Source organism: Haliaeetus leucocephalus, unplaced genomic scaffold, assembly GCF_000737465.1.
Source record: "Haliaeetus leucocephalus isolate CR32 unplaced genomic scaffold, Haliaeetus_leucocephalus-4.0 Scaffold819, whole genome shotgun sequence".
Lineage (NCBI taxonomy): Eukaryota > Metazoa > Chordata > Aves > Accipitriformes > Accipitridae > Haliaeetus > Haliaeetus leucocephalus.
The window spans coordinates 1,854,442-1,874,358 of NW_010973255.1; the positions used below are offsets into that span (position 1 = coordinate 1,854,442).

A 19,917-nucleotide genomic window follows, 5' to 3' on the forward strand; every position below is an offset into this window, starting at 1 on the left:
AGCAATGAATGACCAAGTACTAAGAACCTGCTCAGCACCTTGAGCTACCAACAGCATCACCAAAGAAGAATGCCATTACTCCTGCAATGTTGTGTCTTGCTGGCAGGCAGACACATGACTCAGCCATTCAAGAGAAATTATAATGCAACCACTAAAAACTGAAAGAAAGCATACTTCCTAAGTCATGCTCCTCGCTATTCATCATCTAATTAAAAGTAGGCACGGAGTACACAGATGGGACAGTCAGTGAGAAAAACAAACACATACACAGCATATCTGAGAGCTCTGTACGCCTACAGGGATGTCTCTTCCCACGTCGCTGTGGTGATACACATACAAGTGGTCAATATGGAAGTTATTCACATGTTTGTGAGTGCTGAGGTACAATGGAAACACATCCTCTAGCAGATGTGTGAGACAATAATAATCCATGCTACAATCCCAGCCAAGAAACCAAAGGAAATCAACTGGAAAACATCAACATCAACCATCCGGCAATTCATTTGCCATAAAGAAGCCATCAATGAATGCAAATGTCACTTATATCTTTTTTTCTGTTTAATTAACGAAGAAGCCTTAATTACCTTCTAGTCAGCGCTGCTCTTATCACTTTAGCCGCTTGCTGCAAAGGCAAAATTACCACAAGGAGAAAGTAGGAACTGAGGAACCTGTTTCTTTTATATTTTTTTCATAATACTTCAGAACTTGTTCTCCGTTAGATTTTTCTCACCAATTTCAAAAAATGTCTAATAGTCATCACAAGCATGTCAAGTGTTATCAAATGTCAAGCACTATGTAGGTGGTTTAACCATCCCCTTTTTCAAACTACAGCAAGAGGGTGTGTTTCCACCTGCCACTCTACTGACAACGATAAATTGAACAAAAAATTCCTTCTAGCTCCACACAAGAAGACAACACAGCAAAATTAAATGTACTCAGTCTCTCACTCCAAGACAAACTAAGACCACTGCAGGGCATCATTTTCAGATCTAGCAGGAGCAGCAGTTCTGTGCATCACTTAATAACTATCTTCAGCAAGTAAAGAAGCACTTTGACAGGCACAGGCAGTCCTGACCTTGGTAAAAATATAGTGACTACACCAGTATGGAAAATCGGGTTTCCCTTCTGCAACATTTCTGAGATGCAAAAATGGTTTACTTTGAATCAGAATGAAACCATGTCCTTTTACATTATGCTATTTTATTTTTGCCCAAATGCTGAGAAAGAGACACCACAGAGACACCAGGATATTTATCCATGATGTAGGAAAGAGAGATGAAGTCTCCTGCTCTGTCAGATTCAGGTAAGGAAACTGAACCTGGGTCTGTCTCAACTAAGGTAAGATACTTGATTAACAGCTAGTAGCTGTGAGTGTTTCCTGGTATCCCCAGCTCCACCCGATGCACTTACCCTATCACCAAACGTTCACTACAGCAAATAGATTCAGACTCTAAAGCTCATGCTAAAGCTGGTCCCATAGGATGTGACTGACCCAGGCTGAAATCTGTCTGTCCTCAGCAGGGAAGAGTAATGCACGTAGCAATTAATGACTAGAAAACGACCATGTCTGAGGTGGGTGCAAACCAAGTTGCACTCATGCAACTCAGCAGAGGATTAGAGTTTCTTCAGCTCTCAACGTTTAAAACCTGGCATATGAAATTGAAACTCGAGAGCAAGGATTTTAATAAATGATTCAACTGATGATAGGGAAAAGAGGATGATGCTATGCAGCTGGTGGATAACAAGCAATAGCTATGTTTAAAGGAGGAATGAGAATATTGGGGACATCTAATATAGGAAACTACAGATCTGTGACCTACATAGTAACCTAAGGCTTTCACAATCAACTCAAGGAAAGAAAAAGTTAAAATGTGGACTTAAATGGAAAATTATATACATACAGTATGGGTAAACTGACTGTGTCAAACTAACCTGACAAGCCTTTGTTAAAAGATGTTTTTAAAGACAAAGAACACAGGATAAATTGAACCTTCTGGAAAGTTAAGTTTAAAAAAAAAAGAAACCTTTATAACATCCCAAGGGAAATTATTAGCTAAAATGAAAAGGATAGGAATTAAAACAAGGCAGAACTGGCTATCAGGTAAGATAACAATAGATTGGTCTGAATGAACTTCTAGGCCTGGGACAGGCTAATGGTAGATTTTCTCCAAGGTGGGTTTGGGGACCAATTTTACTGGATATTTTCATTATTTGCTTCAGCAAAGAAAGTACAATAGGAAGCACTCTGATTAAATACTCCAATAATTCAAAATTAATACCCAGAATTAATTAAGAGCATGACTGGAGATGCACAAAGAAGATGCAGGTTGACCTTGAAGATGGAGCCGCAGTTCCAGAATGAAATCACATAGAACGGAGTTTCAGGGACCAGTAAGAACAGTTCCTTCTATAAGCTGTGGCTCATCAGTTGGAAACATGAAAGGAAGAAAAGTGTGGAAGTGTGGAGAAGGGGTTAACAACATGTAGTTGTGAGCTAGAGCTACTTAAGCAATGGTCAAGGCCAGCAGATACTGATCAGTTATAACATTGGCCAGGAATATGTCTATGCTGACAATTAGAAGACTGGCTTCCAACCACCACATGAATGAATTTCTGGAACAAGCTTACCTGGGAGCAAAGAATGCAAACAGTCTATCCTATTTTAAAATAGAATATGATAAATGTATCAATAGGGCTGTTGAAAGCCTCGACTAGCAGAGTACCAGACACACTGAGTCTGGAAATTCCTTCCCATTGTAAGTTCCTCTGTCACCAATGTAGCACAAGTATTATGCAGATACCTAAATACAGCTGCACAGGCAAATAGATGGCCAGAAGCCTCTGTCTGTTCAGTACAGCACAAGAAATACCTTAAATTTCATTAGTGCTGGTGTGTAAAGATACTGGCAAAGAGCGTTTATGACTAAGAGAAGGCTTATATCACAAGTGCACATTGATGAAGAAGGCCCAACAGCTGTCTTAAACCGCAGCTGCTTGCCGATTCCAGCTCAGATGTTCATTATTAACTCCGGTGGTTACTCTGCTACAAACTGATCTTTCTCTTGTTTGTAGTTCTCTGGCACTTGAGAGGGAAATGGGGCTCATTTCCCATCCTCTCTGCCGCAGTTTTTAATCCACAGTAGTTAGACGCTTCAGATATGGCAACACACACAACACAGAGCTCCAAGCAATTATGATGGGCTTGGTCTAGTCTGTAAAAGACAGATACCCTGATCTTAGATCAGAGCAATTGACAGCATTTTTAAATACTGGTATTGTCGAGTGATTTCAGACAGATGTTGCAAACCAGCAATAAAGTGAGCATCAATTTATTTCTGAGAATACTAATACGAATTTTAGCTTGAAAAAAATAGGATCTGTAATTATAAGGAATTATAGAAGGTACAGCCTATCCACTAGGAAAGAATGTATTCAATATTTTCACTAATTCCCAAATGCTGTAGAAATTGCCAATAAAACACAACACAGCCAATCTTCATCATGTAGGATATTCTCCCTCTCCCTATTACAAAGAGTTTCTGTAACACGGCTGCATGGTTTAGATGGAAATGAGATATTACATTTAGGTAATAAAGTCAAGCCAGGTGTATGGAAAGCTGCATTTTGCATCGTTGTGTGAATTCTCCGGACTAATCAGTTAATTATGATAAGCTTGCAGTTCCCATGTTCTTCTAGCCAATGTTACTATCAAGAGAAAAGTAAGCTTCCAAGACAAGATAACAAGTATTTCCAAAATCCCTGGTGCAAATAATACTAATTTCTGAGCCAACTCTCAGAAAGGTACAAAGCCTTGGTGGTCTTAATACCTTCAGAGTTACTGAAAAACAGGGAGTGGTAGGTGAAGCATTCCAACATTGCCTGGAGAAGAGAAATATCAGTGTGGTGAACTCTAAAAATGCTCCCTTGGAGATTAGTACTCATAACTTCAGTTAAACGGTTCAGCCTGGCAGGTAGCACGTATGTGCTTATTTCTTTTGGCTCGATACAATAAAATGTATTTCAGGTTTTCAACAGTATATTTACTCTTTTGTAATGAAATTAAAAAATAGGCAGGTAAGCATTTCCTTCTGTATCCTCTTTCTTTCTGAAAGACTTCAAGAAATACCTTTCAAAAAGTAAAAGTTGATCCAAAGGAATTTCTTGAATGGCTTTCAAGAGACATTTTCACAATCTCTGTTAAAAAAGGCATCCAAGTTTCACCAGAGAGATATGAAGGGTTCTGGGTTCACTAGTTCAGTCATTCATAACTGGTATGTCTTGCTTATGCAAGGATCAGACCTTTTGGTTCTTTGGCTCATGTTATCCCCTGGGATAAGCATGGAAGGGGCACCCAGCAGCTGTCATCCAGGCCAGAACCCATGCAATCTCTGCAGGCTTTTAGATTTCTGTCTAGGTTGCAAAGAGCACATTAACTGTGGTCAAGAAGGAGAAAAGGAAGAGAGTTCTAGGAGGAGAAGACAAACTCCCATGGAAGATTCATTAACTGTCCCACAATGGCCATTTGCACTGCAAAAATTGCTGGCAAAAGTGAGGAAGGTCTAGAAGATGAGGTGTGGGCATAAAGCTAGGTAGGTTTAGTAAAGCTGTGATACAAGAGGACATTGGAGTTGCTCTAGGGCTTCTATCATGAAGGCCCAGGTCTGGAAACATCAGAAGGTGTTTGGAGGCATACAGGTCTTTAAGGCCTTCATACAAAAGCAGTTTTTTCCTCTAAACCCTCTTTGGCCAGAGAAGGATGATTATAAATTTGGTGATAAGTCAGCTGAAAAAAATTCGGAGCCCATAACACAAGAATAGTCCAGCTCAACTGACATGTGGAGAGCTAATTTCCACCTAGGAGAAGTGCACCAAAAGGTCCTGCTTTACCTCAGGCTGTTGGTCTACTTCCTCTGCATGTCTTAGCAGCAAATAAATAAACAAATAACTAAATAATTTTTTTGCACTCTGAGGTCCTACCCATACAAACCTCGACACATGAAAAATGGCTGCTACTCACTGAGCTTACTCATGAGTAGTTTTTACAGCCACATTTGATTTCTAGACCAAAAGCTGTCTCAGGGTAGCTTCTGCACTAAGGAAACAGATCTAAGAGAAAGCAGGTAGGTTGCAGCCACAGATGAAAAGTATCACTTGAAATGTATCATATCCTCCAGCACTTCAAGCTGAAAGGCAAAGCAACATGATTCACCTTTCATCTTCATTGGGGTTCTCTATGAATCTGGCAAACGACTGAGGTACCACGAATCCTAAGTGCAGATTCCTGTTAATCTCCACTTAAGTTTCCAGAATATTGGGAGTGTTCATGTTAGGTCAATTCGGTAATTTTAACTGGAATTTATGTAAGTTTTTAACTATTGCACAGTGCCAGTTCGGTTGTTTCCCCACAGCTAGTACTCACAGGCAAGTACTACTACTTAACACTCCAATGCTGGAGTAAATTCAAAACAATTTATGGCCAGTAACTGGTTATTAATTGTACGGTGGTTTACAGCTTTCATGCTGCTTTAACCAACAGTTAAAAAGATAGTGAAATACTAAATTTATTACAAATTCAAACACCCCTTCCTCTTTTTGCCTAGGAAATTTTCAAGTTCTTGTGAAAGCCTTTGACCTAACTTCAGATACCAGCTAGCTCAAATTCTCATTGCTAAATTAACATCTTGAGTCTACTAATCCAAGTAACTTCAGTTTCTAGAAAACTAAAACTAAACAAGTTAAAGAAACACAAATAAAATGCACTGGATTTTAATAATTCAGAATTTTTTTAATCTCTGCAAGGTATTTTGGCTTTTATCACTTGTCCTAGGCATTTTGTAACCTATTTGGGGACTGGCTGGAAGGTAAGTTCTCAGCTTAGCTTCAAGGCTGTAACAACTGACTCTGTTGTAGCTAGAAACTTCATTCAGGAATTCATTCAAGATATTAAATCTGGAAAAAATATTAGCATACAGCTGTCATAACAGCAGTCTTCCTAGGTAGGGTTCTTAAACACAGAATTATTAGATGGCTGTCAATGACAAGACTGTTACCAAACCAGACATGCGATTACAGGCCAGACAAGAAGGTTCCCTTCATGGCCCCTCTCATCCATATGTTTTGGCTTCAGGGAGCAAACTATGAAACATCAGAAGGTGCTCTGCATGCTTCCTGAAGGACAATGCAACTAGGCTGCTGCTTCTTGCAGATCTGATACTGCCTAGGCAAAGAGAAACTCATACTTCTGGCCAGGGTCTGAAATGCTCAAGCAAGACAAGTCTCTCTCCTTTGTTCTCATCCTTCAGTGAGGAAAGTAACGCTTCTTCTTTAAACGCTCCACATTTTCATGTTTAGAAAAAGCCAGCATGTTCATGCAAATATTCTTGTATCGTACAGCTTGCTTAAGACATGCTGGGCCACAGGCTGAACAGTGGCTTAGCTCCAGTCAGCCACCTACCTTCCATAGGCTGCTTTACGGTCTCTTTTCTTTTTTTAAAAGTATCTGCAGAAACATCCATTCTGAAGCTGGAGCAGAGTCCTTTAGATCCCTTGGGAGTTCCTTTGTTGGTTAATTGTTCATCATGAAGCAAAGTAATTTGACTCATTTGCTAATTCAGTAATCAATAGGAGATACAAATTAGCAACATAATAGGAAATAGCTGCCTGCACTTCTGTAGCAATGCCTGATTAGCCCCTGCACATCCATGGAATGTTTTTATAGGGTTATTTAACTTTCTACACTTTCTCTGTCCAAGTATCTGCCAGTCAGACAACTGTTCAGGCTTTTCAGTTTTACGCTTAAGACTTCACACTGGCTTCTCAATTTGTTACCTAAATACATTCGTTTCCTAAGTGTGTAACAAATGCCGCCTTAGATACAGTCTCACTGGAGGCCATTGTTAGCCATAGCTAGTGCATCACCCTTCTATTCCAGCTCAACAGCTGGAGATGAGTGGCTGCGGTACAGAGGAGGAAGACACAGCAGAGCCCATGCTGGGTTGCCACCATCCTCCACAAGTGCCAGCAAAGGCTGCATCCCACTGCTGCCATTAGGTCTTCCAGGCTGGGGCTGCGGGACATGCAGGGGTGCTATCAGTGGCTCCTCTCCTGGTTTCTGCTGCTACTGTGGGATTGCTCACATGGGATGGCTTTGGCCATTCTCAGAGGTCATTTGCATGGAGGAGAGCTGGAAAGCAAATGGAGCTGGCCTTGCCCAGTTATCAAGTATACCACCTTGGTGGTACATTTTCATCTCCATCTCAGATTTATAGGCACAAAAGTAATGACAACAGAAAGGAAAAAAAGGGGAAAAAAAAAGTTACTCAGTAGTTTAGCAAGAATTTGTGGCTAGCTTACACAGTTTTTATAATTACTCAACCTACCTTACGTCTGTGAAACACAGAACATCTGCTGTTTGATGTGTTTTAAATTATGCCTAAGGCACTGGTCTGTATGTGGATGTCTCTAACTTTATCATCATTAATAAATCTCCTTGCTGTCCATGTTGTCACTCTACAGAATTCAGTAGGACTGGCAACGTCATGATTAATGCCTACATATTGTCACTGAGCCAGAAGGTGCAGCTCCAAGGGTTTAAGGGAGTTTACATCAGGAAAAAACAATTTGGCCCACTGACTTCACAGGGATTAAATCATAGCAGCATTTAGCAAAGCAGCACAGAACACTCCTTCAGTAGAAGAGCATTTAAGGCTGTCCCATTTTATAGCATAAACAAACTTTTAATTTGCAGCATACACATCTAACAGGAAGCCAACAGGACAGTTTGTCAAGTGCCAGCAAGAGCTCATTAAACCACCTCTCTTGGGAAACACTCTGTATTGCAAAACATGCAATAGGGCAACAAGTACTCCTATGGATCCAGCTTCCGAAGAGGCAGACACTGTCTTTGAATTCACCTCTACCCTGCTATAGTCCCAGGTATTGTCACAGGCCAGACCTAGCCTTTTCCCAGCGATTCTCAGGAGCGCAGGACAAAGTAACAGCATACAAACAGCTGGAGTGGGAGCCAACCTACCATGATTGTCCAAGACTACTGTAAACACACACCTCACCTCTGAGCTTGCTTTGATGAACAGCCATTGCATGACCTATCACATCTATATGGCTTCCTGCTGAAGTACATTGGGTAATGAGTAAAAAAAAGAAAACCCAGCAGAGTCATGGATCTTCAGGCAGATAAGCAGTCATACTGCACAACTACACGTCTAACGTTAAAAAGGGGCACTGCTTTTCTGGTGTGTTGCCTCACACCATGCAAAACTACCAGATATCTGGTACTAGATCTACCAAGCAAGAGGGAGCAATATGTGCAGGTCTGCACAACTAACACAGATCAGGTCCCACATCTAACAGGACTGTGGGTGTCCTTGAGACTCAGGAAGCTAAGAAGCAATATTCACCTCTTCTGAGCTCAAAAGAGTTTCCTGCGAAAGAATAAAAATAACTTTCTTTAATTCCTCGACACATGCAGTGCAATGAAGGCCATGCTCTATGATGAAGAGAATTTAAATGTCGGAACAGCAGGTAGGCAAACAAACAGGACGTGATTTGGGAAGAACTAAAAGTAGAACTTTAGAAATGTTTTTCAGTTAGGTTTTAGTTTTACTTTTGTTTATTAAATGCTTTGAACATTATGTTAAAAGACGCTTACGAAATGCTCAAAAACAGGGCAAACAGCAACAAGCAGAACAGTCTGAGTCAGTGCTCCAGGCACAGCCTCCAGCTGCTGGAGGCTACAGATCACCTTAGTTTCACATCCTCCTGACTTTACCTCTTTTCTTAAGTGGGACACACAGGTCTTTCTGATATTCAGGCTGGGTTGGGGCTGGAAGAGGATGCAGGGAGTGCTACCTGGAGAGGCGTATGCAGAGACATGCATACAGCCAGCTTTTCCTCCCTCAACTCCGGGGGGTATCTGATGAAGCTGAAGAGAGCAAAGTTTTCTGGAGAAGCTGAGAGTTGCAATTACGCTTTACAAAGGCATCTAAACATCTAGCGAAGCGTATTTGAAACAGAAAGTACCTTGAAATTGAATCCAAACCAATTATTATTACGAGCACATTTTTAAAAATAATTTAGTCATATCAAAACTAAATTTGTGGTCAACTGATGTGCTTTGCTTCTGTGCATGCTTACTAAGATTAAAATCAGAAGTGGCTCATGTCGGGAAACAGAAGAGTCACTCCCACATAAGGGTTCAAACCACTGATCCTCCTCCTGAAGCAGTTACATTTTGCAAAAATATCTCAATGTTTAGCAGATCAGGAGCTGAAATATCATTGCTCCATTCCAGCACACATCCCAGCTACTTGACAAACAGCACAAAGCCTGACTCTCTCTCTCTCACTCCGGCCATGCTTTATACAACGTGAAATAGCTTCATCAGGAGTGACTCAAACCAGCATGTCCCAGGCTATGCTGCTGCCTGGGGATCAGCGTGAGAGGTGGGAAAGCAGAGGGCAAAACAGCTAGAGAGGTGCTCTGCGGGAAGGTCAGCTGGAAGAGAGCTTGCTGCTCTGGCAGTAACTATCCTTGCAACCAGCTCCCCCCGGCAGCTGCTCCTCCTCCTGCTTACCTGGCTCGGGCCCTTGTCAGATCTCTGCACCCGCCGGTTCAACTCACTGAGTTCGCAGGGGGGGAGAAGAAAAAAAATAAAGTTTTCTCCTTCATTAGGTTCATCAAGGGCTTCAGCAAGCGCTGCTGCCAGCACAGGGGCAGGATGAGTGCTATGGGGCTGGAAGGAAGGGCTAAGGCAGTGCAGGGGAGGAAGAGGAGGAGGAGGAGCAATCCTCCCCCTTGTCAGCAGCACCCAAGCCTTCTTCACCGCTCCTGGGACCGCACCTCTAGAAAGATGGGCCAGACAGGAACCCAGACCCCGTGCAGAAAGTAAGTGCCCTACCCCAAAGATGAGGAGTACAATGGGGAGCAAAGGAACAGTATGTCCATCTTTCCTTTTTTGTTTGTTTTCTTTCTTTTAATGGTTTCTTTCCCATTTAGCTCTCTAAGCCTCCCAGATGAAAGTGTTTCTTCATGCAGCCTTGTTAAAGCATATCCAAACTGCCATTCCCCACTTTTTCTTTTATTTTTTTTTCCTTTTAATCACAGAGATCTATTTACAAATTAGGGTTGATTTCAACAGTGTCAGCTAACCAGAAATGACAGCTTTTTTGGCAAAACTCCACTTACTGGGGAAAAAAAAAAAATTGCCCAACTCTGACAGCAACTCACATACTGCAATGGGTTTTCACACCTACTAATGCTTCTACCTCCTGCCTCAGCACTCTATAGATATACCATTAACGCACACGGGGATGCCCTAAATACAGTTTTCAATTCTTGTGCCTTCTCTGTTGTTTATTCCTCAAATATCCGTGCCATCTTAAAATGAGGCATTTTTTTCCTGCACAGTTGTAAGAATTCCAGTCCAATTCCCTCATTTTTTAATTCTACAAAAATATTTGTTTAATTTCCTTAGCATTGGAGCTTGGAGCAAATTTAGTTGCTCTGTTATTTGGTTTTCCACATTTATGAGTGCATTTTTTTAAAGTATTTCATCTCATTCCTTTTCCAGGATAAGCTTATTACTAGCCAAGCAGCTAAGCAGCAAGCACATAGTGTTGCCATGTGGCAGATCAAATGATATGACCACAGCCGGTCCAAAATACAGCTACAAGGGTATAGCAACCTCTTGGAGAAAATGAATCACTCTCACAGAAAATTCCCCGGGAAAGTTTTTTAGGAGTGGCAGAGTTAGTGGCTTTGGAGAAAGTCAATCACTTCCCTTCTGTACAGTAAAGGCTGCCAAAGTTTGTCACGAGGTATAATTGGGTACCCTCAACATAGAAGAATATGTAGGAAAAGGCATTCATCAGAGTTATGCTAAGGAGTTGCAAAACTGTAAACAAATGTGGACAAACTATTACCACTGAAGTTATACGAAGCCAGTAATTTAAAGTAATTCTGTTTAGCTTTCGCCTGGTGGTTGTCACCAAGCACCAGGCAGGGTATTACCACGTGACTCAGTGCTGAAAATTTCCATTTTCCAAGCACTTTGTTAATTTTAGCTCATTAATCCTTACAGTACTCTAGAAAGATAAATAGAGTTAGTTATTTTTTAAAAACAGGGAGGCAATGGCAGAAACATTAAGCTTTTTAACTCCAGGTATGTACCTTGAGCCAAATTGTGCTTGATTTTTGAAAGAGGTCCCCCTCCGCTGGCACTAACTGACTTTCAAAGGCACTGCCTTGGAAGAACAGGCTCAACATGAACAAGCAAATATCTGAAATTATTTTTGAAAACTGTGGTCTTAAGAGTGACTCACTCAACTCTACCAAAGGAGACAGAACGGTATTAAACTTTGGATGTGAATTTAAGAGTCTCTGGCCTACAAATCCCTGCTTGGATCATTAAATACCCACTCTTCTTATCTAAAATCTTATTCAATTCCTGAGTAACAGGACATAGAACAGTTAAATCCTTTATGATTATCTATTAATTCAAAGTAATGCCATTTTCTTCTGTTTCCATTTGAACCTGATCAGGTGATCGGACACTAAGCACTGAATTCAATAAACATGAAAGTCCTTCTCACAAAGCTTAATTCAGAACTATTTGTCCCCTTTCAGAATAAAATAAATCTTCCTTAGCTGCTTTTAAGCAGAAAAGCAAATATACTATGTCCCTTTATCCACTAGTGCTTAGAGTATAATACATACTCCAGTAATTTCCTATTATAATGGAATATTTGCACAGGTTGCAAATTTATCCCAGAGGAATGAGGAATCTAGTGAATGGACATATACATTTATTATACTGAATACTCCAGGTAATGCTGGCCTATGATATCAAGCCAACAAGCTGAATGATAGCCCTGGTATAATTATGTAATTAATTAGCTTTATCATAATTTTTGTTTTATGACACTAACTTTTATGTGCCACTAGTCAATTTAATGGCATTTTAAATTGAACTAAGGCCCCTGAGAGAGATGCTACTTACGGTATCACAAATCTTGTATTCAGATTTCCTTTAATTTCAAAAGATGACCTAATAAAATTGCTCTATAATTAAATCCGTTGTAACAAATTCTCCTATGTGATTCTTTTTCTTCTCCCATTTTTAATTACGAAAAAAATTCCAATCAGAAAACACTTGCCGCCGTAATTATATACAAAAATCAGCGATCCCTTTTCGTACCTTTTGCTGCTCTCCTCGCACAGCAGTGCACCCTGGCTAGCTTTCCTGCAGAATTTTACTAGCATCCCCCAGAGGTGCAGCGAGGAAACTGCACCCTTTACACTCAGGAAACTAGAGATAAATTTGCTTCTATCTTGTTTGAAAAATAGTCAAGGTGTGGGAAGAAGGGAGAGCAAATCCCCACGTACTTTCTATTTCAGCCAGGCATTTACAAGTATTCTGGTATCACAAGATGTATTTCTCACGTGAAGAAAGATCGGCTAAAGGAAGGGGAGGGTGACCACAGCTTTCCTCCACCCAGCGTAGCAGTGCCCCTCTACGTGTCACCTCCTATTTCCAGCTGAAAAGGCAACCCAGCAGTGAGCATTGGCACCTTACTTCGGGCTGGGGGGCCATGGTGTCATTCAGGAGCAGTCCTTACCACGCAGGCTTTTGGCACCTTTCCTGCCTGCTGCTCCTCATACAGAAACCCATCAGGATGTCACCCTGACACAGCACTGTTAGGGTATGTCCTCCATTTGATGCTTAATACAGTGGCATTACACTGAGTAAGAAATATGAGCAGGTAGTAGCAAAACAAACCCTATGAAAGCTGTTTTCATAGGCTTTCTTCTACACGGTGAGCAGCTGTATCCAACGGGAGCCCGATAATATCATTGAGTGGGAGCAGAGCTAAATGACTCCTTTCTGAGGTGATGATGATTATTGCATTTAAGGTACCCTTAACGTATGCGGTACTTTACCACATGTAAAGCATGGTAAACACAGAACAATACTTCTGCCTCTGAAAGCCATCACATCATTTCAACCACCAATGCCTGGGAAACGCATGTATTGGAGGTAACCGAGATGACACAGAACAGTTAAGAGAAGCACTTGATATTAATGGGTCGTGCAGCCAAACAGATTAAAAGAATATCATTTCCCTGCAGAAATGATCATATTCTGTTCCATTTCTACTTTCTAGAAAATAATAAAACAACAGACAGATATGAAGCACAAATAGAACCTATTTGTACTTGGGTTTCTCAGTAAGATAAGCACAGAATTTTAAATATAACTAAGTTTTAAAAAACAGTGATATTGGAAGTGAGGTGAAAGTAATGGAATTATTATCAACCTCTTACCATTTGCTGTGTTCTTTTTGAAGTTATCTAGAAACTCTTCCAGGAGCTGTGACTGGTTTGGAGGGGGCAACAAACCCTTTGGGTCCCTGGAAATGTCACCATCTGACCAGGATGCACATAAGGGTTGCTGAGTCCCATTATGGTTCATTCTCAAAGTAAGCATTACACTTCTCTCCGAAAACAGTAACTCCATCTGCCTGAGGTCAAGATCAGACACAGCCTCTCCATTTATGCTCAGGATTTCATTGCCTACTCGGAGCCCTGGGAGCATGTGAGAGGAAAGAAGAAAAAAAAAAAAGGAGAGGGGAATATAAAACGTAAAGGGTCACAAACCAAACCTTATGCCAATTCACCTTTTATTTTTGTAGTTTTAATTCAAACAGCCTAATCCTACCACAAGTCCATTAGAATTGATGGGAGCTTTATTTGTGCTATAATTATACAGATTGACCTCATGCTTACTTTGATAGGTTTTACATGTAGTACAGCAATTGAGTTGTTTCTTTCTAAAGATGCTATAGAATTTGATGGGTGGGAGGGCAGCACAACTTTCAAGATGAGAACAGAGGCACCTCTCACAACTTGGATACCACCAGTGTACAGCACCATAACACATATTTCATTATCTGGGAAGAACAAGGCACTAGTCACGCAGATCAAATCATTCATGGAAAACTGGAACAACAGCGGATGGATTCTTTATCAGCTTTTGTATAAATCTAAACAGTGGCAACAGCTGTCTTTCAAGGTCAGCCATAACCAAGTGGTCATTACCCTCACGTAGCAAATGAAACTCTCTGTCTCCATTCTTCTGGGTTTGTCTCTCTGTTTTTCAGAGAGCAGAACTCACGTGATCATGCTATGCTGATGAAGAGAAGTATGGTTTCTGAGCAGTGCAGCAGAGAAAGCACTCACAGAAACATACGCAGAAAACTATTTTGGGGAGGGAAGCTACTTTTCACTGTCAGCAAAAGTGGAAGTGATGGGTCTTGGAGACTGACCAAGCCCATGAGGTTCACCAGTGTGAGGTGAACTCTTTCTTCAGCCTGTTCCTCTGTGCAAAATCACTTGGTCGGATGGCTGAATGCAGACTTTGTCTCCAAGGGTGAACAAGAACTCTCCCTGCTATATTGAAAGGGTAATTCAGTTACTCTGTGTACATTATCTTTCCTAATATCACATAGTTTCCATGGTCTTCAGGAAAGAAAACTATGAATAGTAAAAGCCAAGAACCATTTCAGACAGCAGTACTAAAGCTCCTTCATGTTTTGGGACTTTAAAAAGATAATGAAGTACAGTATTAAACATACATACAATACAATACCATACCTTCCTTGTATGCTAGTCCATCAGGAAGAACATCACTTACAAATATACGGGTAAGATGCTGATTTTCATCAACTTGTGCTGTGACAGCAAAGCCTGAAATAAAAGAGGTTTAAATCAAATAAACTCTTTTGGAAACATTTCCTTTTTATTTTGTGCATTTCGTAGACTCGACACAACCGGGGGAAGACATTTCTCATGAGAACACACCCACAGAGCATAGAGAAATTATCACATTGTTTCTCAGTCATTTTAAGGCCTGTTAAAGTTAACAGGACTTTTCAACTTCCAGGAAATGTCATGCTGTGCTGTAAAAAAAAAACAAATTACATTTAAAAAAAATTTTCTACTTCAGGCCCATATGACATTTCAATAACACAGAAGGGAATAATTCATACCAACAGACTTGCAGCTAAAAAACAGCACAGAGCTGCCTTACAAAGGTATCTGTGCAAGGTATATAATGATTCCTAGGCATAACTGACTCCCACGGATAAAAAGCCTGTCAGAATTTGTACCAAAGAACACGCTGTTGATACTGTGCCAACAGAGGATCCCACTACCAAAAAAGAAAAGGGCAGACCTTGACCATGGCCTGACTGAGACTAACTGTATTACTCCTGGCAAAGGACATTTGTCTTCTGACAATTCCATGCTTGAATTATTTGGCCAGTGCAGCAGAAGTAGAAAGTGGACCCTTTCCAAACATAAGAAATGCGCTTGTCAGTGTAAAACAACCAGCTTGGGATTTTGTCATAATGCCTTGAGTCCTTTGCAGACTCAGACTTTGAGCTATCAAGGATGGCCCTGCCTGCTCTCAGAGACAGAAAAGTCCTGAAGAGACAAAGTAAGCAATGAGAAAAATAAAAAGAAAAATTCCTAAGAGCTTACCAAAATCACTTATGTTTTCAGTCTTTTTAAGATGAACGTGATAAACATTCAATGGACAAATTTCTATTTCATCATACACCTGTTGGAAAAAAAAGTAACAGAAGTAATCAAATTATGAAATTGCAAGCATCAAAACCCAAAGGTACAACATGAGAAATAAGCACAATATTCTTTGCATCAATGAAGAGCCAAAACTTGCTGTCTTTACACAGAGCTGTGTTACTGTGCAAGCATCACTGGTATCAGTGAGACTAAATGCAGAGTAAGCTAAAGATAGAAAACCCGGCCTGGAGTAGAGACTAACACTTTGCTTTTGGACCAGAAGCCCCACTTAAATCTTCAAATCGTTCTTGAAGAGAGTGTTTGCAGTGCCTAGTCACCCAAATGTCTGCATAGACATGGAGTATATGAATGAGGATGGCAGAATGCAATCCAGGAACAGCTTTAAAACCTTATTTTGGATCTAATTCACACATATTCATAGGTGATAATTCAACTGTAGCTACAGATATCATGGAGCTTTATCTAAAAGGAGTCACACTTTCCTGGTCTACTATGTATTCATACGGTTCAGGAGCACAGTACTCAGTATTTTCATCAACCAGTCTTCTGAGTTGTAGGCCATAGTGTCTTGGCTCCAGCTGTTTCATCTAAGGAATAAAGAGAATGGGGTTTGGAATTTGTTATTTATTTCCAGAATCCCAGAAGACATAGAAGTGACACACTCACACAAAAAGCTCTTTAGAAATCATGCAAAAGCAATCCTCAACAAGTCATTTTCTAACTGTTTTGGTGGTATAAGCAAACTAGCTGCATTGCTTAGAAAATAAGGTTCAAGTGCGATTTCCATTTTCCCTTACAATCCTCCCAAATCCTTTCATAAACACTATGTCTGGCTATTAGATTAACTGAGCACTGCTATATGTTACCAAGGATATCACAACTGTTTTCTGTCCTTTTCAACTTACACTCACAACCGTCTTTTTCTGTGACTACTTCTAATGACTCAGTTCTGCTCAGCAACTTTTTCTTCTGATGTAGAAAATACATATGCATGTATGGGATGTTAGGAGAGGGGATGGGAAGCAGGTTCCCTAAGGGTTTGCCTTTATTGCCTTTTATTTTTATTGCTGGGTTTCATCTACATCAGAAGTTTCACCTATTTTTTTTCACCATGTGAGGTCAAAGCAAAAATCCTCTTTCAACAGGGAGTCAAAGGGAAATAGGAATATTCCCAAAGGATATTAGGCTGAAAGTGTCGAGCCCCTGATGGGAGTCTCTCTGAAAATCAGGCTGCTGGTGAGACCACTGCACAAAACATTTCATTTTAGCATATTAATAGAGCAACATTTCTAGAACAGGAGGAAGCAGCATTTCTAAAAGAGGAGGAATGACTGCATCCTTGAGGGCTATTTAACCTCTTCAACGCATCTCTGCAGCTTACAAAATCTAAATCTACTGAGTAACTAGTAATTACCTTAACATTTTATTATGTGTAACAGTTTACGAGTTGCACGTGTTCTGTATCCTGAACAATTGTATTCAAATGCACATTTTTTTTCTACACGAGCTATCCAAAAGCCGCAGATGGAAAACAGAAATGAGAAAATTATAAGCCCCATAAAGCATGAATGAAGAGGAAAAAAAAACAAAAAAACAACCACCCCTTGGAACTTTATCCTTATACACATAACATTCAAACATGGTCTGTTAAGAAGAAAGATTCCTTACACTCACCAGAGCAGAATGAAAATGTAAGAAGGAAAAGAACCAGGATAGATGAGCAGAAAGTATTCAGCATTAGAGAATGCTTATGAAAAGCTTTACAGACAGAATAGAAAGAAAAAAATAAAACAGAAAAACGTTTAAGGAAAAAAAATCAAATAACTTAAAACTAAATTTTCATGCGATACAGACAATGAAAATTAAAAGTCAGCTTTACAATTACAAATACTTTGGAATGATGGAGTAAGAGAGGTAAGGAATTTCCTTTTCAACTTAATTTTACATTTATAAATTTTATTTCCTCTTTCAGGGGTCTTGCATGTCACCATAACTACTGCCAAATGTTTCAGCTCTACCGTGCCATCTGGTGGTCAAATAATGTCTCAGACAATCCCTTTAGACTGACTAGGTACAGTGAATTTTTAAAAGTAAAGCCAGGCATTAAACTGTTTCTCGAGGATTCAGTCTCCACCAGCAAAAGCAATGAAAACAATTTCTTCAGTGATGCCATGGAGACGCATCGTGACTTGGCTAAATCAGTATGCTTTTTTTGATGTAAAAACTACAGTTCACCCTGGATTTTTAAAAACTTGTATAATTTAATAAATTTTTTTTTGTTTACAACATTATCAGGTGCAAAGAGCCATTAAGTTGGGTCCTTTCCTCCATTAGAAGCCTCAAAATTCATTAACTTCAAGCCAGTTGAATGAGCTCACCTGAAAGTCCACTTTAACCTACGCCATAAGCTACAGCTGGATTTTGTACAGAGCAGGACTCCTTTTTTTCCTGTTTTTCCCCTTTACTTGTGAAGTAAATAAACTGTATTTACCAGCTGTCAGAAAACAGAACTTGGGACTAGAAAGGTTTTCCAAAAAGCTTGTTTGCATAATTTAAGTGACTTAAATCATGAAGTTAGAGCTAAATTCAAGCACTGACACATGTGGAGACAAAGGTGCCAGGTACGTTGTGATGTTCTAGAGATGCTGGCCTTTTGTCTGTAGTTAAAATTGGTATTTCTACTTTACCTTCAACATGTGACTCAGTTTTCTATCCCATGATCTACAGCAATCCCTCTCAAATTGCTGGCACTGACTTTCAGAAGGGAATACACTCTTTGAAATTCACAAGTAGAGCTGGTATTTAATTAAAACCTTAAAAGGGTCCTTTAAGAAGCAAACATATATAACAGCCTTTGTCACAGCAGTCTTAAATGTCTTAATCTCCTGGCATTAAGTCAATCAGTCCCTGTTACTCATCTGTGATTCATTTTCACAGAACAACCGGGTTCTCTGCAATGACAACGTAGAGTGGACACGTGCTGAGATTTCTCAGGGGCTGACTACCTCACAAAGCGTCACCGCTCTTTAAGTATTCACTGTGCGCTCTCTTGAGCAATGCTCCTTGAAAACCTTTCCACAACCGCTGTAACTATGTTGACTACAATACATATATAACACAACTAAAGGAAACAGAGCAATGTGCCTTAACACAGTGACAGGGAGATGCTGGTATTATGCTCTCACTATTTAGAAATCCTGATATATTACGTTCCTTCTCAAGTCCACATCTATTAACAAGGTGCAATTGTACACAAGAAGTGAGTACCTTGCATGCCAAAGACAAAACATCCTCCACCCTGTGCTCTGGCTTGAGGGTCAGCGCCACTCCTTGGCCGTCACAGAAGTGAACATACGTCTGTGTTTCCCAGGCATTCTCCTTCTGGATGCTCTCTGGCACTGAGCAGTAGACATTCAAAAAGTCATCAACTTGCTGCTGGAAACAAGGGAGAAAGGTATAACACGGGGGTGTTGTAAAAAACCCCAAAAGTACAATTACATCGGCAGTTTGCAGTGGATGTGTATTTAGACACAGTACTGTGTATTTCCCCATGGCAAGACAGGGACAAAGTTCTGTTACCTGCTCTCATTCACTATCAAAGACTTGATTTTCTTGAGGATGGATTGCACTTCCTCTGCATTCCCATTACGGGCTTTTATGCCTTTATCTCATACTAATTATTAATTTAACTCGAAGTGAAAAATATGTAGCTACCTGATATTATAGCACAGTGGGAATAAATTCTTAAGAACTGACTAGTACAATTTTACCTAATTAACAAACGCAAAAGAAATGGAGTTACTGTAATTTTGACAGAAAATTACAATATAGTAAACTTCCAGTAGAGAGCACTGCAGAGCAAGGCTTGCCATAACATAATAAAGGACTAAAGGAGGAATAAACTGTTTCTATTCTATTTACAGTGTAAGAACATACTGTTTCATAGGTAGCGCAGGGTATTTGCCCGTTTATCATTTTGCTTCACTTTCACCCTCGTTCCAAAGTCACTCCACTTGATCAGATAACAACATCCACCCTGAATAAATTCCCTGTTGCTTTCTCACCTTTCATTTTCATACTTGCTCCTGTACTGCACTTCAGGCTACACGTTTCAAAGGAAGCCATGCAAGGAGAAGAAAAACACTGAGAGCTGTTCAGAATGTGGAGTTTCACCTATATACTTGAGCCTGCCTATTCAGCACATCACTTAAATACCCACATCAAGGCATTTATGTTCACGCAGAGAGGGTCCCTCCATTCCCCTTGCAGTCAATGGAAAGGGACAACACCACCGTA

General features: G+C 40.2%; 1 protein-coding gene across 3 annotated transcripts in view; it reads right to left on the reverse strand.

Annotated features, from left to right (window-relative positions):
- TIAM2 (T-cell lymphoma invasion and metastasis 2) overlaps nucleotides 1-19,917 on the reverse strand; it is a 174,263-nt gene that overhangs the window by 37,633 nt on the left and 116,713 nt on the right. Inside the window, exons 13-17 of one of the 3 annotated variants that reach the window (XM_010581864.1) lie at nucleotides 18,889-19,053; nucleotides 16,104-16,208; nucleotides 15,559-15,637; nucleotides 14,671-14,763; nucleotides 13,342-13,602 (exon numbers count right to left, since the gene is read on the reverse strand). In XM_010581864.1, coding sequence (XP_010580166.1) covers nucleotides 13,342-13,602; nucleotides 14,671-14,763; nucleotides 15,559-15,637; nucleotides 16,104-16,208; nucleotides 18,889-19,053 — 703 coding nt within the window. Of the gene's footprint in view, nucleotides 1-9,592; nucleotides 9,696-13,341; nucleotides 13,603-14,670; nucleotides 14,764-15,558; nucleotides 15,638-16,103; nucleotides 16,209-18,888; nucleotides 19,057-19,917 lie in introns of those variants that run through there. The other 2 variants (XM_010581863.1, XM_010581865.1) reach the window with 2 other exon arrangements.